Source organism: Ursus arctos, unplaced genomic scaffold (genome assembly GCF_023065955.2).
Source record: "Ursus arctos isolate Adak ecotype North America unplaced genomic scaffold, UrsArc2.0 scaffold_2, whole genome shotgun sequence".
Classification (NCBI taxonomy): Eukaryota; Metazoa; Chordata; class Mammalia; order Carnivora; family Ursidae; genus Ursus; species Ursus arctos.
The window spans coordinates 87527068-87544431 of NW_026622874.1; the positions used below are offsets into that span (position 1 = coordinate 87527068).

At 58.2% G+C, this 17364-nt stretch overlaps 3 protein-coding genes across 7 annotated transcripts; 2 read left to right on the top strand and 1 right to left on the bottom strand.

The window, feature by feature from the left end:
• Positions 1-546: 546 nt before the first annotated feature.
• Positions 547-4771, top strand: DOC2A (double C2 domain alpha). The gene is made up of 10 exons (XM_026515741.3): positions 547-811; positions 1179-1258; positions 1464-1538; positions 1662-1771; positions 3406-3532; positions 3616-3675; positions 3758-3921; positions 4029-4110; positions 4210-4306; positions 4400-4771. Exons 1-10 carry the CDS (start codon positions 547-549, stop codon positions 4543-4545), a joined length of 1206 nt encoding a protein of 401 aa, XP_026371526.1. The 3' UTR covers positions 4546-4771.
• Positions 4772-4934: 163 nt separating this feature from the next.
• Positions 4935-13330, bottom strand: INO80E (INO80 complex subunit E). 4 transcript variants are annotated; one of them, XM_026515743.4, is made up of 7 exons: positions 13094-13330; positions 12868-12938; positions 12602-12654; positions 10071-10149; positions 9862-9973; positions 9369-9434; positions 4935-5517 (listed from the first exon to the last, which is right to left on the bottom strand). In XM_026515743.4, exons 1-7 carry the CDS (start codon positions 13172-13174, stop codon positions 5296-5298), a joined length of 684 nt encoding a protein of 227 aa, XP_026371528.1. In that variant the 5' UTR covers positions 13175-13330; the 3' UTR covers positions 4935-5295. The 4 variants fall into 4 exon arrangements, with proteins under 4 accessions (XP_026371528.1, XP_026371527.1, XP_026371529.1 ...); XM_026515742.4 differs by having other exon boundaries at positions 9369-9485; XM_026515745.4 differs by lacking the exon at positions 4935-5517 and adding an exon at positions 5530-6181 and having other exon boundaries at positions 9369-9485.
• Positions 13331-13854: 524 nt separating this feature from the next.
• Positions 13855-16563, top strand: HIRIP3 (HIRA interacting protein 3). Of its 2 annotated transcripts, none has more exons than XM_026515738.4 (7): positions 13855-13941; positions 14019-14139; positions 14253-14367; positions 14618-15633; positions 15734-15902; positions 15986-16084; positions 16176-16563. In XM_026515738.4, exons 1-7 carry the CDS (start codon positions 13877-13879, stop codon positions 16337-16339), a joined length of 1749 nt encoding a protein of 582 aa, XP_026371523.1. In that variant the 5' UTR covers positions 13855-13876; the 3' UTR covers positions 16340-16563. The 2 variants fall into 2 exon arrangements, with proteins under 2 accessions (XP_026371523.1, XP_026371525.1); XM_026515740.4 differs by having other exon boundaries at positions 14019-14133.
• The last annotated feature ends 801 nt before the right edge of the window (positions 16564-17364 follow it).

A 17364-nucleotide genomic window follows, 5' to 3' on the forward strand; every position in this document is an offset into this window, starting at 1 on the left:
GGCTGCAGGGTAGGGGGGGACCAGGCAGGCAGGCAGGCAGGCAGATCCTGGGGCTGAATGAAGGGACAGTGGGCCATGAAAGCCTAGAGGGGTGGGTGACACCCGGACCAGACTGGCGCCTGGTGCAGAGGGATGGACAGAGCCTCAGAGAGACAGAGGAGGGGGCCTGCGGGGCTGCTTCGGAGGGAGGCAGGACCCAGGGGCAGATGGCATCCCAGGATGAGGGGCAGGAGCTGGGAAGATGGCATTGGGACTTGTCCAAAGGTATGTGGGCACGGCCAAGGTGGAGCCAGGACCTATCTGGGGGAGTGGGCTGGCAGCCCAGCCCCGGTGCAGCAAAGCGGGGGTCTGGAGGGCCCAGGCCTCCTGCCTGGCCGCCAGTGGCCCAGGCCACCCTCTCCCTGGACACCTGGGAAGGGAAGCCAGGGAGGGCCCCACCAACTGGGGAGGTTGCCGCCTGGCCCTCAGCCAGCAGACAGCAGGTAAGAGGAGTCCGCCTGGGGCTCATGCTCTCTTGGACCTCCCTCCCGCAGCCAAGGGTGCCACATGAGGGGCCGCAGGGGCGACCGCATGACCATCAACATCCAGGAGCACATGGCCATCAACGTGTGCCCCGGGCCCATCCGGCCCATCCGGCAGATCTCTGACTACTTCCCCCGCCGGGGACCAGGACCTGAAGGCGGGGGCAGGGATTTCAGGGAGGCCCCTGCTCGCCTGGCCCCCCTGGCCCTGGCCCCTCCTGCAGCCCTCCTTGGGGCTACCACACCCGAGGATGGAGCTGAGGTGGACAGCTACGACTCGGATGATACCAGTGAGTCTGGGGGCTGGGAGGGCCCGGGGGCTGAGGGGGGCTTCCGGGGGGGCCGTGAAGAGGGGCTGGGGCCCTGCTGGGCGTGTTGGGGGAGGCGGGCTCTGCCACCACGGCTGCAGTCAGCGTGGAGATTACAGTTTCAGAAAGGCTCAATATTCAATATTTCTGCTGAGACACTCAACCACCCACACAGCCCCAGTTGCGGCCCAGCCAGGGACCCAGACGCTCGCGCACACACTTGCAGGCTGACAGACACTGACACGCACACACCTTGGCCAGCACCGCAACAGCCAGCCTGCCCACTGGTCTCGCGCACACACACCTGTCCTTACACCCTGACGCAGGCTCCCTCTTCCCTCTTTCCCAGCCGCCCTGGGCATGTTGGAGTTTGACCTTCTCTACGACCAGGCCTCCTGCACTCTGCACTGTAGTATTCTCAGGGCCAAGGTGGGTGCTCCCTGCCTCCCAAGCCCTGGCCCTGTTTGCCTGTTTCCAGGTCCCCAGGTTGGACCCCTCCTGCTCCCCCGACCCCTATCCCCCAGCACCCATCTTCTTGACTCTCCACACCCCCCGAGGATCTACGCTGCAGAGGAAGGCAGGGAGGGAGGCTGGAAGCGTGCAGCCCTCTTCCCTTCCCTCCCCTGCCTTGCAGGGCCTCAAGCCCATGGATTTCAATGGCCTGGCCGACCCCTATGTCAAGCTACACCTGCTGCCTGGGGCCTGCAAGGTAATGGCCTCTTCCCTCCACCAGCCTGATCCGGCTTGTGGGTCTCCTCCTAACCTTCCCCTGCCTTTGGCCCCCATGGGTCTGGGGGGGCATGTACTGAGAATCCCCGTCCCCACACCTCAGGCCAATAAGCTAAAAACTAAGACTCAGAGGAACACGCTGAATCCCGTGTGGAATGAGGATCTGACGTACAGTGGAATCACGGATGATGACATCACCCACAAGGTGCTCAGGTGAGGGCCCCATCCCCCCCCCCATTACTGAGGACTCCAGCTCGTCACCTCCTCTGGGGGCTGTCACTGGCACCTTCTTTGGTTGGTTGATCTGCCTCCCATTAAGCCCCTCAGGTGCTCAGGAACAATCACTGGCTCCCCAGCCCCTTTGGCAGCAGGCCAAAATGTTTCCCTGGCTTTCCTGCTCTCCAAATACCTCCTCCTGCTGCTGCTCCAACAGATGCTTGCCCACTGTGGGCGGGTCAGGTTCCAGACTCCTGACCTTTCCATGGAAAGTGCTCCCCGCTGTGCCTCCTCCTAGAAGCTTTCCCTGGTTGCCAAGAGCCCTCCTCAAAGCCCCCGACAAGGCAGGCCTATGTAGCAGAGGTCTGCCCATTCTGTTGCCTGTGCCCCCCTGACAGTGCTAAGGAGTGCAGTCTTCAGGGACAGGAAACTTACTCCATCATCCCAGGAGGTGGAGCTGTGGGGACTGTAGTCCCTGACCGGACTGAAGGGCAGCACAGCCCAGGCTTGTGAGGCCTTGAGCTGTGTTTTTGGCAACAGGGAGGCTGGGGGACGGTTGGCATTGGGGCGGGGGCATGGTCAGGCTTGGGTTTTGGAGATCACCCTGCTGGCTGTGAGGCCGACCTGGGGGGAGCCTGACCCCAGGAAGCCTGGCCCATTTTTCAGATGCACACACACTAGGCCTCAGTAGCTGAGTGCTGGCTGGTGCCCAGCCCTGCGCTGTGCACCTTTACCCTTATTGCCCTTGATCCCGACAGCTGTAGGAAGTGGGTACTACTATCTCCCTTTCATAGACGGGAATTGAGGCATAGGGAGGTTAAATGACTCAGCCAAGGTCACACAGGTAGCTAATAGGTGGCAGAGGTGGGGAACACCCCTCCATGACGGAGCTCCCCAAGAGTGTCAGGACAGAAGGAAGTGCACGGAGCTGCAGAAGGGGACGAACGGAACTGAAGGCAATCATAAGATTTTGTCAGACAGAGAATGTGAGCACATAAGCAGGGGGAGAGGGAGGAGCAGACTCCCCGCTGAGCATGGATTCGACCCCAGGACCCTGGGATCATGGCCTGAGCTGAAGGCAGACGCTTAACTGACTGAGCCCCTCAGGCATCCCTAAAAACAGTCATTTCTTAATTGCTGGGCTCATGGGACTCTCCCAGGCTGGTTCTCTGCTCCATACAGACAAGGCCGGGAGCGCCAGGGGAGGTGTGGGATCTCGTCCGACAGCCCAAGGCTCCTCTAGGCGCTTCTAGCCCCTTGCACACTGAATCCGTGACCCACCATCCACCAGTGCCGGCCCTGGGCATGCTGTTCAGCTGGATCCCGTCCCCAGGCTCTGAATGGAGGCAGTGGACGGCGGTGGTCCTCAGGATTTGTGAGGTCCCGATAGGCCGGGGATGGCCTGGGCAGCTGGAGAGGGAGGCATGGAGGAACGGGGCAAATCACAGTATCCTCCTCCCGCCCCAGGCCGGGTGCTCACCCCACAGCCTGCGGGACAGGTGAGGCGTAGAGAATTTAGGGCAGAGCTAGGACTGGCTTCAGGTGCTCAGGGTTCGGTTGGAGGACATTTCTCCCCCACCGGAGCAGGCTCAGGCACGCCAGGGGGCCCTGACCCTGCAGTTCCCTGCCAGGATCTCCGTCTGTGACGAGGACAAGCTGAGCCACAACGAATTTATCGGGGAGATCCGAGTACCCCTCCGCCGCCTCAAGCCTTCACAGAAGAAACATTTTAACATCTGCCTTGAGCGCCAGGTCCCGGTCTGTGTGGGGCTGGTGGGGTGCTGGGCAGGGGGCGGCCCTAGCGAGGCCAGGTTTCCAGAACCTTCTCTCTGTCCCCTCAGCTGGCTTCACCCTCCTCCATGTCGGCGGCACTGAGGGGCATCTCCTGTTACCTGAAGGAGGTGAGGTACCTCACAGGGACCACGTCGGGGGCGGGGGTGGTGGTGGTGAGGACGCAGGCTGACCCCCGTGTCTGCCCCACAGCTGGAGCAGGCCGAGCAGGGGCCTGGGCTGCTGGAAGAGCGCGGGCGTATCCTGCTGAGCCTCAGCTACAGCTCTCGGCGCCGGGGGCTGCTGGTGGGCATCGTGCGCTGCGCCCACCTGGCTGCCATGGACGTCAACGGCTACTCCGACCCCTACGTCAAGACGTGAGGCTGCCCTCCCTTCCCCAGGGAGCCCGACCTCTGCGTGGCCTTCCTCTGGGGCCTGCCCTGTCCCTGACCGCCCCGCTCCTCCACCCCACCCTCCTCTGCAGGTACCTGAGGCCTGACGTGGACAAGAAATCCAAGCATAAAACATGTGTGAAGAAGAAGACTCTCAATCCGGAGTTCAATGAGGTGAGCGGGGCAGGGCCCAGAAACCAGGGGGCCGGGGGGGGGGGGGGAGGTCAGGCTGGGGCAGGGCCTCACGGAGGATGTGGCCTTGCTCTGCCCCAGGACTTCTTCTACGAGATGGAGCTCTCTGCTCTGGCCACCAAGACTCTGGAAGTCACAGTCTGGGACTATGACATCGGCAAATCCAACGACTTCATCGGTGAGGGAGGAGCCTGACGGCTGGGGCTGATGGGGGGGGGCAGGCTGGCAGAGAGATGGGCCCTGACTGTGCCTGCTTCTTGCTGCCTCCCAGGTGGCGTGTCCCTGGGGCCCGGGGCCCGGGGCGAAGCCCGGAAGCACTGGAGCGACTGTCTGCAGCAGCCGGACGCAGCCCTGGAACGCTGGCACACCCTGACCAGCGAGCTGCCCCCCGCGGCCAGTGCCCTGCCCTCAGCCTGAGCGGGACGGCACCTGCCCAGCGCGGGCCCCGCGGGGCCGGGGCCAGTACCCAACCTTCGCACGAGTGTGTTGCACGTTTACACGGGGTGGATGCCCCGCCCCCCACTACCTGTTTTGTGAGAGTCCGCGTGACTGTGGGTCTGTCTTCTCGTGAGGGACTGTGGAGATCTATATTCACATATGCAAACTTCCTCCTGCCTGACTCGCTACCACGCAAATATGCAAACACCCGTCCTGGGCAGGCCCGCAGGGGGCTGCTGCTCCTCTCTCCTGCCTCTCCAGGCTGCCCCGTCCCCCTCGGCCCACAGGGAGGAGGTCGGATTCGGGGGGGTTCGGAGGAGGAGAATGTCTCCAAACAAGAGAAGGACAGAAAAAAAAAAACAACAAAAAAAGAGCCACTCCTTTAATACAGAATCTTCATTAAAAACCAACCAACCAACCTAGCCCTGTACAGCTGCCCTTTTAAATGGGGGGCCCCCGCAGGCTCTCTGCCTCTCCCAGAGGTGGCAGATGCTCCCGGCCACTCATTTAAAGAACTGTCCCCTGGATGGGGCCGGGATGGGAGGGCAGGGCCTCTGCCCTCCCCCTGGGGACCCACCTCCCAGGGGACATTCGTGCATGTTTACGCCTCTTCTGATTGTGTCAGTGGCCGCCGCATGGCAACTGGGCATCAATAAACGTCTCTGCGGAAGCTGGGGGCTCGTGTGTGCTGGCATCGGGCACGGGGCAGGGGCTCGGCCACAGAGGGGGTCACTCCGGGATGTCGATCACCAGGTCATCGTCCCCGTCCAGGGCATCGTCCCCGCTGCCCGCGTCGCTGAACATCTGCCGAGGGACGGCGCTCAGGATCGTGGGGGGAGGCATCTTGGGTGGGGGCAGTGGGGCCAGGGCTGCCCCCACCCCGGCCCCAGAACCCCGGCCCGGGAAGGTCAGCGGCCCTCCCACAGGGCAGTCAGGGGGTCCCACCGCCATCTGCAGCAAGGGGAAGAAACACAGGGAGGGCTGGTCAGAGAGGTACTGGACCTCCAGAAGGCTGCCAGGGCCTCTTAAGGCAGTTCTGGGGGACAGGGAAGGGGGTGAAGGCTCACGCCAGGGCTAGTGGACACAGCCGGGCCAGCCAATGCTGGAATCGGGGTGGGGGGCCTGCCCCACCTCAGCCCCTTGAGTCTCAACCCAGCGAGTGCCTGCAGGTGAGGGGTGGTGATGGAGGCGGTGATGAGGGTGGTGGTGGTGGTGGGGGGTCTTACAGGAAACCAGGAGGGGAAGGCCAGGCCCCGCCCTCTCCGGGAAGGCACCTTGGCTGCGCCTGTGAAAGCACTTAGAGCCGGTCACAGCCCGCAGTGCCTGCCTGCCCGCCTCTGGACACCTCACACCCCACTTGCCAGCACTGGCCTCCTCTCCCTACTTCGGGACTCACTGGTTAGGTGGAGGGTGTCCTAGGTCTTCACCCCCCGCCGTGTGAGGCTTCTCTTATATCTTGGATGGGCCCCTCCTTGGGATCCCCGCAGCCAACGGCCGAAGCCAGGCCCTCCTCTCTGCTCACCTGGGCTACGGTACCAGCCTCCTAACTGGACTCCCTGCCTTCAGCCTCTCCCAGAGCCAGCTCCTCCTCCACACTGCAGCCAGAGTGAGCTCTCTAAAACACAAACCTGAGCGTGTCATTCCTCCCCTCAAGGGACAGGCTCCTCACTGCCCTTGGGACAGGCGGGAAAGTATGCCTGAGAACAGGAGTCCCTCCACCTGGAGTGTCCTCTTCTACTTATCAAAAGTCTTGCTTTGTCCTCTGAGGCTGGGAAGTGGCCTCTTCCTGCCCAACCCTCCAGCCCCCAGCCCCTACCAGGAGTCCCCTCCACAGAGAGCTCCGTGGGCCTCATGCTTTGCCTGTGGGCCCAAACTGAGCACCTGCTACGTCCCAAGTGGCTGCCATTAACGGTCCGTTCCAACCACCCTGGAAGGGGAGAGGAGGGGAGGGAAGGGAAGGGAAGTCACGGGCCAGAGGAGGAATCAGAGACTTGCAAATGGAGACTTTGAGGCACAGGCCTGCTGGTCCCCACTGGGCAGGGTCCCGTCTGGCCCCAGGTGGCAGTGGCAGGAAGCGCTTAAGTGTGTCTTTACAGGGACTGCTTGCACACCTTCCGCCCTCACAGCCTTCCGCCTGCCTCTTCAGGAGCCCCCAGCCCCGCTGCTGTCCTGGGGGGGGGGTGATCGGCCCGAGCGGGCTTTTACCTCCTGGTCAGTGCCTCAGGGTACAGGACTCGGCCAGGACGGATGACAGACAGGAGGCCCAGCTCCATAAGGACAGCCCCCCTCCTCTGGCTGCCACCTTTGGACCCTCACCCTAATCCCTAAGTCCCACCCCGGCCTGGCCTTCCTCAATGGCCTCTGTGTGAGCCAGAGCAGCTCCTGCTTATCCGCAGCTTACTAGAGACCAGGCACTGGGCTATGTGTTTTCTCTCCCTTAACTCACTCTATTCTACACCAACCCTACTGAACAGAGAAGCAAGCTGAAGCTCAAAAGGTGAAATGACTTGCCCAAGGTCACACGGGGAGTGCGTGGAAAGCTCAAACCCTCTCCGCCTGACTGAGACTCAGGCCCTTCATTGACCTGCTCCTGTCTTCACGGCTGTCCCTTGTCTCCTCAGACCAAGCCACCCAGAAACTTCAGTGACGCCCCACCACTTTACAAGGACCTCCTGGCTCTGGGCACCCAGGCCTCTGTGATCCCCCCTCACCCTATGTTTCTTTCCACCGTCCTTCCCCCTCCTCATGCCTGCGCAGCCCAAACAATACTTCTGCCACATCCTTGTCTTCCTTCCACTCTTGCTGAGCCTGCAATTTCCAAATCTCACCTCCCCTGGGCTCAAATGTTACCTCTTCTTTGAGGCCTTCCCTGATTTACCCCCTCCTCCATCACAGCAATTGATCCGGGCCTCTCTCAACCAACCGTTTCTCTCCTCGATGCCACAACTCAGCCCCCCATCACCTCTACGTCAGGACCCAGCACCTCAGAAAGCCTCACAGCGTCACACCACACCTGTGCCACACCTCTACCCAGCCGCTCCAGGCTTTGCCGCCTCCGGCCTTCTGCACCATCCTACCCTACAGGCCAGAGGCCAAACCCTGCTGAGCAGAGTGCACGGAGAGCATCATCACCCATTACCTACCCACTTTTCACGCTCAAGGGCCAAGGTCATATAGAGGGTAAGAGGCAGAGCTGGGATCTGAACTCCAGAACCCGCACTCCTAACCACCACAAACGTGACCTCCCATTTTGCCTCCGGCTCCAGTCAACCCAACGTGAAAGCTGTCCTGTCTAGTCCCAATTCCACTTTGACTCGGAGCTGGAAGGCCAAGGGGCCTTCTGTGCCCGCATCTCTCCTGAGGCTCAGCACGCGGGCCTCTTCCCTTCTCCACCACATTCTGCCCCGACAATCACACCCGCCTGCACGCTGAGGCCTTCAAAACGTGCACCCCACAAGCCCCAGGCTCGAGTTCTCCTGTTGTCTCGCCGGCATTTCCAGACAGCATCTCAGCAGGTCCAACCGAACTCCTCGTCTTCCCTCCCAAGGCTGCTCCTCCCAGGCCTCCCCATCTCAGAGGGAGGCCAGCCCACTTCTTCAGTCGCTGGGCCCCACACCCTGGAGCCGCCCCTGGGCTTCACTTTTTCCCATAGCCCACGCGGTCTTCCCATGGCTCCGTCCTTGAAATCGAGGCATCAGCCACTTTCCAGCCACTCTACCTGCTTCACGGCAAGAGCCTGCTCGGAGGTCTCCCCCCTTCCAGCCTGACCCAGCACCTCCCGGGTCCATTCTCCACACAGCAGTGAGTCCCGTCAATCAGAGAAGACTGCCCTCTGCCCGACCTTCTGCAGCGGCTCCCCATTGCTCCCCACTGCATTCACGGTACAAGCAAAGTCTCTACAACACCGGGAAGGCGTGCCACCATCTTGCCCTTGGTTGTTTCTCAAACCTGCTCACCCTACCCTCCATCCCCTCCCCTGCCTCCAACCACAATGGTCTCCTTCCTGGTCCGCAAATAGGTGGGGGACACGCCCTCCTCGGGGGCCCCTGCACAGCTCATCCTCCCGGAGACACCTTTTCAGAGAGCCACACTGCCGCTTCTCATTTCTTAAGCCTCTGACCGAACACCGTCCCAGACCGCCCACCCACGGACACCGGCCCCTATCTGCTCTGGAGGCCCCCCCCCCGCCCCCGCTGGACCTGGCCCCGTTTCTCGGTACAAGCACCTGCTTATCTTGTCTGTCTCCCACCTCTCTCGCTAGAATGGGAGCTCCATGGGGGCGGGGATTTGTGTCTGTTTTGTTCTCTAGTGCGCTAGTGCGTCTGCAGCACCTAGAACAGGGCCTGCGACACAGCAGGTTCTCTGGAAACACTTGCTGGGTACACGTGGTTTGATCACTCATTTACAGACACAGAAGAGGAGCCCTAGAGGGTCAGAGAGGACTGCTCAAGGTGATGCTGTTTTTTAACGGGTGCAGTCTTCACCTGACTCCCGATCCCACAACTCTGCCTGTCCTCGGGGGCTGCCTGACATCACAGACCACAAACAATGAGCCTGGCCCCCATGAGTCTTCGTTCTGAGTGCCCCAAGCCTGGTCCTGCCCTCCTTTTTCTCCACATCAAGCCTGTGGGCCAGGATGTCTCTGATCCACCCCTCGGTGCCTAGCCCTAGGTTGGGCCCCCGGCAGCCCCAAATTGATCCTTGGAAGTTCTTGGACAGGCCCCAGCCCCTGTCTCGAGCCTCCCTCAGATGGCGGTCCTCCTGCCGTTCTGGCCCCTCCCTAACAACCCCCATCAGGGTACCTTGAGTTTCCGGGGCAGGCGGGGCCGTTTCTCCCGCTTGGGCCTCAGGGGGCTGGGCTCGGGCAGCTGCAGGGCCAGGTAGTCAGAAGGGAATGGGGGGTAGGGGGGGGAAGCCAGCTGCAGGCAGGAGTGGGGGGATGGAGATGGGAAATGGAGTGGATGGGGTGGGGGGGAGGGAAGAAACGCAAACAGGAGAAGGAATGGAAAAACAAGAGGTGGTGATGAGTGTGGCTCCTGAGAACAGAAGGGGAGGGGACAGCAGCAGGACTGTGTCCTGAGTTCTGCTCTCCTCAGTCGTGCCTGTCCCCCATTCCTAAACCAGAGAGAAGTGGGCAGCCCCGACTCACACCCCTCCAATGGATGCTTGCTGGCCACACCCAGACAGATGTCCCAAGAGTTGGGCCAGCCTCCCCCTGAGGCCTGTCTGCCCAACAATGCCCACCTTACTCCCAGGCGGTTCAGTTACCACTTCCCACCCTTGACTGCAACTCACCGAGCTCAGGTATGGGGAGGGGGCCGTGGAGGCCTGAAGGGGAAACCCCGTTGAAGGAGGCAGGGAGAGGCTGGAGGGGGAGGGGGCACCCCCCAGCGGAGGGCTTCTCTTCCTGGATAAAGGACAGGGGAGGAGAGGATCAGAGGCAGCTCCAAGGCCCAGGCGCCCCTGCCCACCTCCACTTCCAGAGAAGGATGGCTTCTTCTCACCTCTTGGGGGCTGGCGTGTCCGACAGCTTGGGTGTTCCCTCTGTCTCGCTGTTATCTGAAGATGCAGTGGCGTCTGAGTCTGTGAGTGGGGAGGGCTGGTCAGAGGGAGGGTGGGGGGCTCCGGCCTACTCCCCAGAGGTGCAATGTCAATTCTATGGATGGGCCCCGGGGAATCTGACCCCCAGCTGGCACATACGTGCTCTTCTGGGGAAGCCCACAGCTTCCTAAAACAACCTTTTACAACTGACTTTCTGCCTGGACTCTACCTCGTAACATGTCTGTCAAGCACTTAACTGGGTGCTAGACTCTGAAAGGCTCACCACCACTCCATGTTCATAACCATCCAAGGAAGAAGGTGAGGGCATCATGTCCTCTTTCCAGATGAGGTCATCGAGGCTTGAACCCCCATCTCTGACTCATTGACCGTCTTCTCCCACTCTCCTTTATGAGCCTCCTAAGCTGCCTTCAGCTCCTGCCTCTGCTCCACCCCGTGTCCAGGGTCCTGCAGAGCTACCCTTCACATCTCTCCTATCTTTATCCAGTGCTCCACATCCCAACGACCACCAGCTCAGGCCAAAACATCAAAATCGCCAGCTTAGCAATCTCACCTCTCCTGCCACCCACCGTCCATGCCAACTCCAGAATGATCTATAGGGAAAGCTGATCCCAGCCTCCCTGGTGATGTCCCCTACTGCCTGCAAGCATTCGGAGTGCTTCTTAAATCTGGTCTCAAGCTACCTTTCTGGTCTCCTGACGGAACTGTGCTCTTCCTTCACATCATTTCCTCTAAAAAGAAATTTATCTCCCAGTTCTGCACTTCTACCTAGAAGGCCCATCGTTCACTTAACAAATAACCGATACATGGGATATAGGCTGTTCCCAGTTTCTCCGCTCAGATCCTTTAAGAAGTAAAATTAAACACCGCCTCTCTGAGAAGTCTTCCAGAATCCCTCAGGCTCAGTTAATTGCTGGCTCTCCCCAAAACTCTCCACTCTCACTTGTCAGGGCGCTCCTCACACTGTGCTAAGATGTGTCATATGTGGGTGTCTCCCTGACCAGACGGTGGGCTTTTCCAGGATACGAGTGGCGGCTTACGTCTCTGGCTCTCACTCCTCAAGATTTTTCCCACTCTGACCATGAACATGCTGTTTTTCTCATGGCTCCTGTCCTGAAGTCTCCCTCAAACAGGAAGTTACTTGGAAGACCTCAGGGAAAGAACAGGCAGGCAATGAGAAGCAAGACTAAAAGCCAAACTTTTTTTAGTCTAGGTTTGCCTAGGCCTGCGTGAGCTGGCTCCTGCCTATTTCTCTGACCTCATCCATCACCTACCATCCCATCATACATAAGCTAAGCCATTGTGTGTTCCAATAAAACGTTATTTACAAAACCAAGTAGCCTGGCTGCCCATTGTCTGCTGACCCGGCTCCAGACCAGTGTTAAAGGCACCATGGGGACAGGTGATCGTATATGTCATAGGTTATGAGGACCCCACGCTGGAATAGGACCACAAATGCCCACCTTAGCACTTTTTCAAACTGTGGGTCTCAACCCATTAATTGGTCATGAAGTCAACTTATTGGTTTGCAACCAGAATTAAGTTTTAAAAAAAAAAAGGTAAAGAAAAAAGCAGTCTAAAAACCATCAGAACAAATTACATACGATGACCTTCAGGTTGTCTCATTCTGTTGTCTCATAAGCAAGTATGTCCGTGGGACCTTGGGCTGACACGATAAGAAGTGCTCAGAGTGGAGTTTGGAAACATTGCTTTGCATGCTTCAGCCCTTTTGCTCTGCAGACAACCTGGTCCCATCTCATGTCAGGGCATCTGCACTGGCCATTCCCTCTGCCTGGAAATCTCTCACTTGTATCTTCACAAGACTGGTTTCCGCTTCTTACCTAGGTCCCAGCTCAAACATTCCTTCTCAAGAAAGGCTTTTCTGGAGCTATTGACGCTGTCATCTGCTTTTGCGTTGTCTGCAAACTAAGAACGGCTTTTACGTTTTTAAATGTGGGGCGGGGGTGGGCTCAAAGGAAAAATACTACTTATGACATGTGAAAATCACATGAAATTCAAATTTCAGCATGCATAAATAAAGTTTTATTGAAACACATCCATGCTCATTTACTTACATATCACCTATGGCTACTTTTGCACTACAACAGCACAACTGGGTAGCTGCAACAATTCTGCAAAGCCTGAAATATTTTTTATCTGGCCCTTTACAAAAAAAGCTTATCAACCCCTGCTCTATTCTGATCACTACCATAAAACCCTCATTTTATTCCTTTCAAATCTAAGATCCTAGTTTCTTTGCCTTCCTGTCACCTCCAGCTAGACGCAAATTCCACTGTATCCCCTGTGCAAAGCAATAAATGCTTGGGTGAAAGAATGATAGAGGCGGAGGGCGAGCAATAGATTTAAGAACCACCGGAGGTTTTATCAGCCTCCGCAGCCTATAAGGAGGGGCCCAGGAAGATTGCTGAAGTGCCAGGAGCCACATCCTCTGCCAATTTTTCATGTCCTTGCTCACCAGAAGAATCTTCATCCACGTTCTCGTACTGCAGAAGTCGGTCTAGGAGGAAACTAAGAGAAGAGACGGGGAGAACAAGTGTTTATTCCCATCTCAGCAATGTTCTCCTGGACCCTGTCTCTTCTGGCTGGCCCGCTGGATCCTCGCAACAGCCCCAAGCCAGGCGCCATGCATTTGTGGCCCAATTCCAAGGATGGGGTCCGAATGTAGATCCACAAGAGCCACATCACCCGCAGACATTCCCCCTTCCCCCCACCGTGTCCCACCTCTTATCCCGGGACACCTTCAGCAACTTCCTCTGCGCCTTCCTCAGCTCCTCCTGGAAGCACTCGTGTTCCTATATCACAGGCAAGGTGGACGCTGAGCCAACGGCCATCCGTAAAGGGGCCCGGAACCCGGCGACAGCTGACTCCGCTCCCTTTACACGTGGGTAAACTGAGGTCCTACCAGCGCCAGGCCTCAACCCCCACAACCTCTCACCCCAGCACTCACGTAGATGAGGAACTTGAGCTTCCGCTTCAGGTTCCGGTATTTCTTCTTGTAGTCCACTTCGCCGTCCGCCGGCCCGTTCATGACCTGCCCCGGGAGCAGTGCCCAGCAGTACTCGGGCGTCCCGCTACCCAGAGCCTGCACAGCCCGGCCTCTCACGCCTCCGCTTCCGGAGACTCCGTAAGGCTGTGTCCGCCGGGACTACAACTCCCAGCGTACCCCGCGCCCAAGACTCTTAACCACAAGGGCTGCCCTCTTATGAACACCAGGAAAAGAACGTAGCCTCCAGGGGCTACGCTGAAGATGGCGTCGCAATGATGTCATAAAGATGGCGGACGCCGGAGGTACCTTTACGGATTCTGGACGTACTTAGCAATCGCAAGCCACAAGGCTTTCCCCCAGGGATTCCTAGTCTTCAGGCGAGAATATCCTTTTTCATATGTCTGTCGAAATCACAGCGGCCTAGCTAGTGCCCGTGACCACGGACGGAGGCAGTGTCGCGGGTTGATTACGTTACACCCGAAAGCTGCCGGCGCCGAGCCGGTTTCTAACGAGAACTTTAAAAAAACGACTGATCCTAAGGGAGGAGCCGCGAACCCCTCCAACTGCCTGCGGCAAGCAAGTTTTGTCTGGAAAAGCTCTCGGTCCAAGCGACCCGCGACCGACCCCCAACGGTCCCTCCCCTCTCGGCGCCACGACCCTGCGAGTGCGCAAGCTCCTGTCAAACGCAGTGACGGAGGCCGAAGAGAAAAAAAGGCGGGAGCCACCAATCCTGGGTGGAGCAAAATGGCGCGGGAGAAAGAGATGCAGGAGTTCATCCGTGGCTTCTTCCGAGGCCGTCCGGACCTCAGGTGCACTAGAGGCTGTCGTTGGGGTTGGAAAGGGCAGGGGCGGGGCGGGGACTCCGTCTTGACACATGTCTCCGCAGCACGCTCACGCACTCCATCGTGCGGCGGAGGTTCTTGGCTCACGCGGGCCGCGACCACCTGGAACCTGACGAGAAGCAGGCGCTGAAGCGGCTGGTGGAGAAGGAGCTGCTGAAGGTGCAGGTGTGGGCGCGAGCCTGGGCCACCAGAGGCGGGGTTTGTTGCTGAGGAGGAGGGGCCTGGGAGGGGGTAGGGAACGCAAACTTTGTGCACGTTTTGCCCTCTCACCCACGCAGGTGGATGAAGCAGAAGCCAGGGAAGAGACGCTAGATCTTGCCAAGAAGGCAAAGAGGCCTCCCACCCCCAGCAGTGGCCTCGGGAGGAAAAGGTTCCGTTTCAATTCGGAGTCAGGTTAGTGCCTTCTGCATAGTTGGTTCATTTAAAAGGTATTTACTGTGCGTGTATTATATCCCAAGGCATTGGATGAGGGCCCAAGGCCAGTGAGTCGGGAACCAGGAACGGGGGGGTGGGGTGGGATGGGAGGACTGATTGATAGCTGTTTTCTGTTGCCCTTCCCTCCATCTGTCAGAGGCAACCAACCCCAACTGGAAGAAGGGACAGAAGGAACCCATCCCAACCTTCTTTTCTCTCCACATTCCAGAGCCCGGCTCTGCAGCCTCCAGTCCAGACTGCTTTGGCCCCCCAGCAAAGAATGGGATGGCGGCAGCGGAAGTCAGTCCAGCTGAGGAGGAGAGTCCAAAGCGAGCCTCAAAGAAAGCAGTTGAGGAGAGCAGTGATGAGGAAGAACAGCAGAGGGACCTGGCTGCAAAGACTGGATTAGAGAAGGTGGAGGCCAAGGAGAGCAGTGAGGAGGAGGAAGAGGGCTCTGCCAGAACAAGTAAGGTCTCAAAGGAAGAAAGCAGTGAGGAAGATGAGGAAGAGGAGGAGGAGTCTAAAGGCAGGATTAGGAAGGAACCTCTGACAAGGAATAAGGAGGCGCCAGGGAAAACCTCAGCCAGTAGGAAGCAGGCCAGTGAGGAGAGTGAGGACAGTGAGGAGGAACCTATCCAGAGGACAAGAAAGAAGGCGGAGGGAAAGAAAGGAGCTAAAAGCCACCAGGAAAGTGAAAAGGACAGTGAGGAGGAGGACATCCTAGCCAAAAAGAAAGATAACAGAGAGGAAGAGGAGGAGAATTGGAAAGCTGGAGCCTGGGGCAATGGAGGGAAAAAGTCAGCTTGGGAGGAGAGGCGCTGTAAGCAGAAAAGCAGGGCAGCAAGACTGCTGGGAGACTCAGGGGACAGAGAGGAAGAAAAGGAAAAAGCAAGAGCAGGCAGTGGGAATAACAGCGGGGAAGACGAAGAGCCCCTGGTGCAGAGGAAGAGAAAGGACAGGACCCCACAGAAGGGTGGGAAAAGGCAGAGTGGAAGCAGCGAGGATGAGGAAGACAGCTGGAAAAAGGTGAAACCAACTACTGAAGGCACTGGAAAGACCGCCAAAGTGGGCAGTATCAGTGGTAAGGCAAGCGACTCGGAGAGGGAGGTGAGCGACAGTGAAGCAGGGGGAAGCCCTAAGAGGGAGAGGGAGAACCACTCTTTCAAGAAGAGCTCCAGGAAAGGCAGGACACGAAGCTCCTCCTCCTCTTCCACAGATGGCAGTCCGGAACCCAAAGGCAGGAAGGTGAGGGTGACAATGGGGTGGGAGGCCACCTTTAGGGAAGAGGGAGACCCTGACTCAAGTCCAGAAGGTTTGGCCTTCAGCTGCTGTCTTTCCTGGACAGGCTGGCTCTGGTCGCCGCGGTGAGGACCACCCAGCTGTGATGAGGCTAAAGCGTTACATTCGGGCCTGTGGTGCCCATCGCAACTACAAGAAGCTGCTGGGCCCCTGCCGCTCACACAAGGAGCGCCTCAGTGTCCTCCGGGCAGAACTGGAAGCCCTGGGCATGAAGGGTGAGGCTGGGTGTGCCCTGGGGGCTGCAGGAGAGGGCCTGGGCTGCTGGGGAAGAGAGGATCACCAGCCTTTTCTGCCCCAGGTAACCCTTCCTTAGAGAAGTGCCGGGCCCTGAAGGAGCAGCGGGAGGAGGCAGCCGAGGTGGCCTCCCTGGACGTTACCAACATCATCAGTGGTTCAGGTGAGGGGTTTCCTCCCACTCTCCAAGATACAAAAATCTCTGGATTTTTCTCAGACAACTGATCTCCTGCTTTTTCTGCCCCCCAACCCAGGCCGGCCACGAAGACGCACGGCTTGGAACCCTTCAGGTGAAGCAGACCCCCCAGGGGAGCTATACCGCCGGACTTTGGGCTCAGAGGATGAGCAGCCCCGTGCCCCACCCCCAGACTGGTCACATATGCGTGGCATCATTAGCAGTGATGGAGAGAGTAACTGAGCTCCTGCCCTTCCCCAGGCGGCTTTCCACATGCAGAAAGCAGATACAGCACCCATAGCCCCCATTCCAATCTGTGCCTGCAGAGCAGAAGCAGCTTTCTTCCAAGAAGACTTTGCACCCCCCAGGGACACAAGTTGTTGGGATCCTATTTCTCACGTTCTCAGTTTAAGGCGTTTACAGGGGTTTATTTTTTAAGACTCAATAAAGGAGTTTGAATCACCTCATCAAAACTGGTCCCCACTTGGGGTGCCTGGCTGGCTCAGATGGAGAAGCATGTGACTCTTGATCTTGGGGTTCCTGAGTTTGGGGTGTAGAGATTACTTAAATAAAAAAAATTAAAAAAAAAACTGGCCCCACCCTCCCTCCCTGTCCTTTGAGCCAGGAAGGTGAGGAGTGGCCCCTGTCCCCACCCAGTCTGGTTCCCTTTTATTTCCCCCAGCTTCTCCAAATGAAGTCCCCACTTCCAGACCCTGCCATCCAGTCTGCCACCAGACTCTATCAGAAAAGAGTGTGGCTCCTACCCCCCCTCCTCCAGCCTGACCAGCAAGGCCCTCATCATCCTGTTTTAAGCTGTGTTTCATGCCTAGCTGGGAGGAGCGTCTGAATAACTGGCCTTAAGAAAAATGTGAGAAACATAATGAAATGACTTGGGGACAGCTGGTGTTTACGTCTTCCTTCTCCCCTTCTGGAAACAGCCACTTAGTCCCTGGGCCAATTCTTTTCGCCTTAAAGGGGTGGGTGCAGGGCGTAGACCTGACCAATCCGAGTACCTCAGGCCTCTGGCATACTCGCTGTTGAGATTGCTGCTAAGATGTAGGTCTGGAGCTGCCGGGAGCCTGTGTATGAAGTGAACCTTCTGAAAATCTTTGAAGCCCAAGGCAAAGGGAAATAGAGGCTGAAAGACTGATGAATTCCTTTAAAGCTCTGGATCCAGCCATGCCCAAAGTCATTAAAATCACTGAAATTTTTAGTTACACAGCCCAATAAATTCCCTTTTTTAAATACAAGGAACACTATCACCTCCC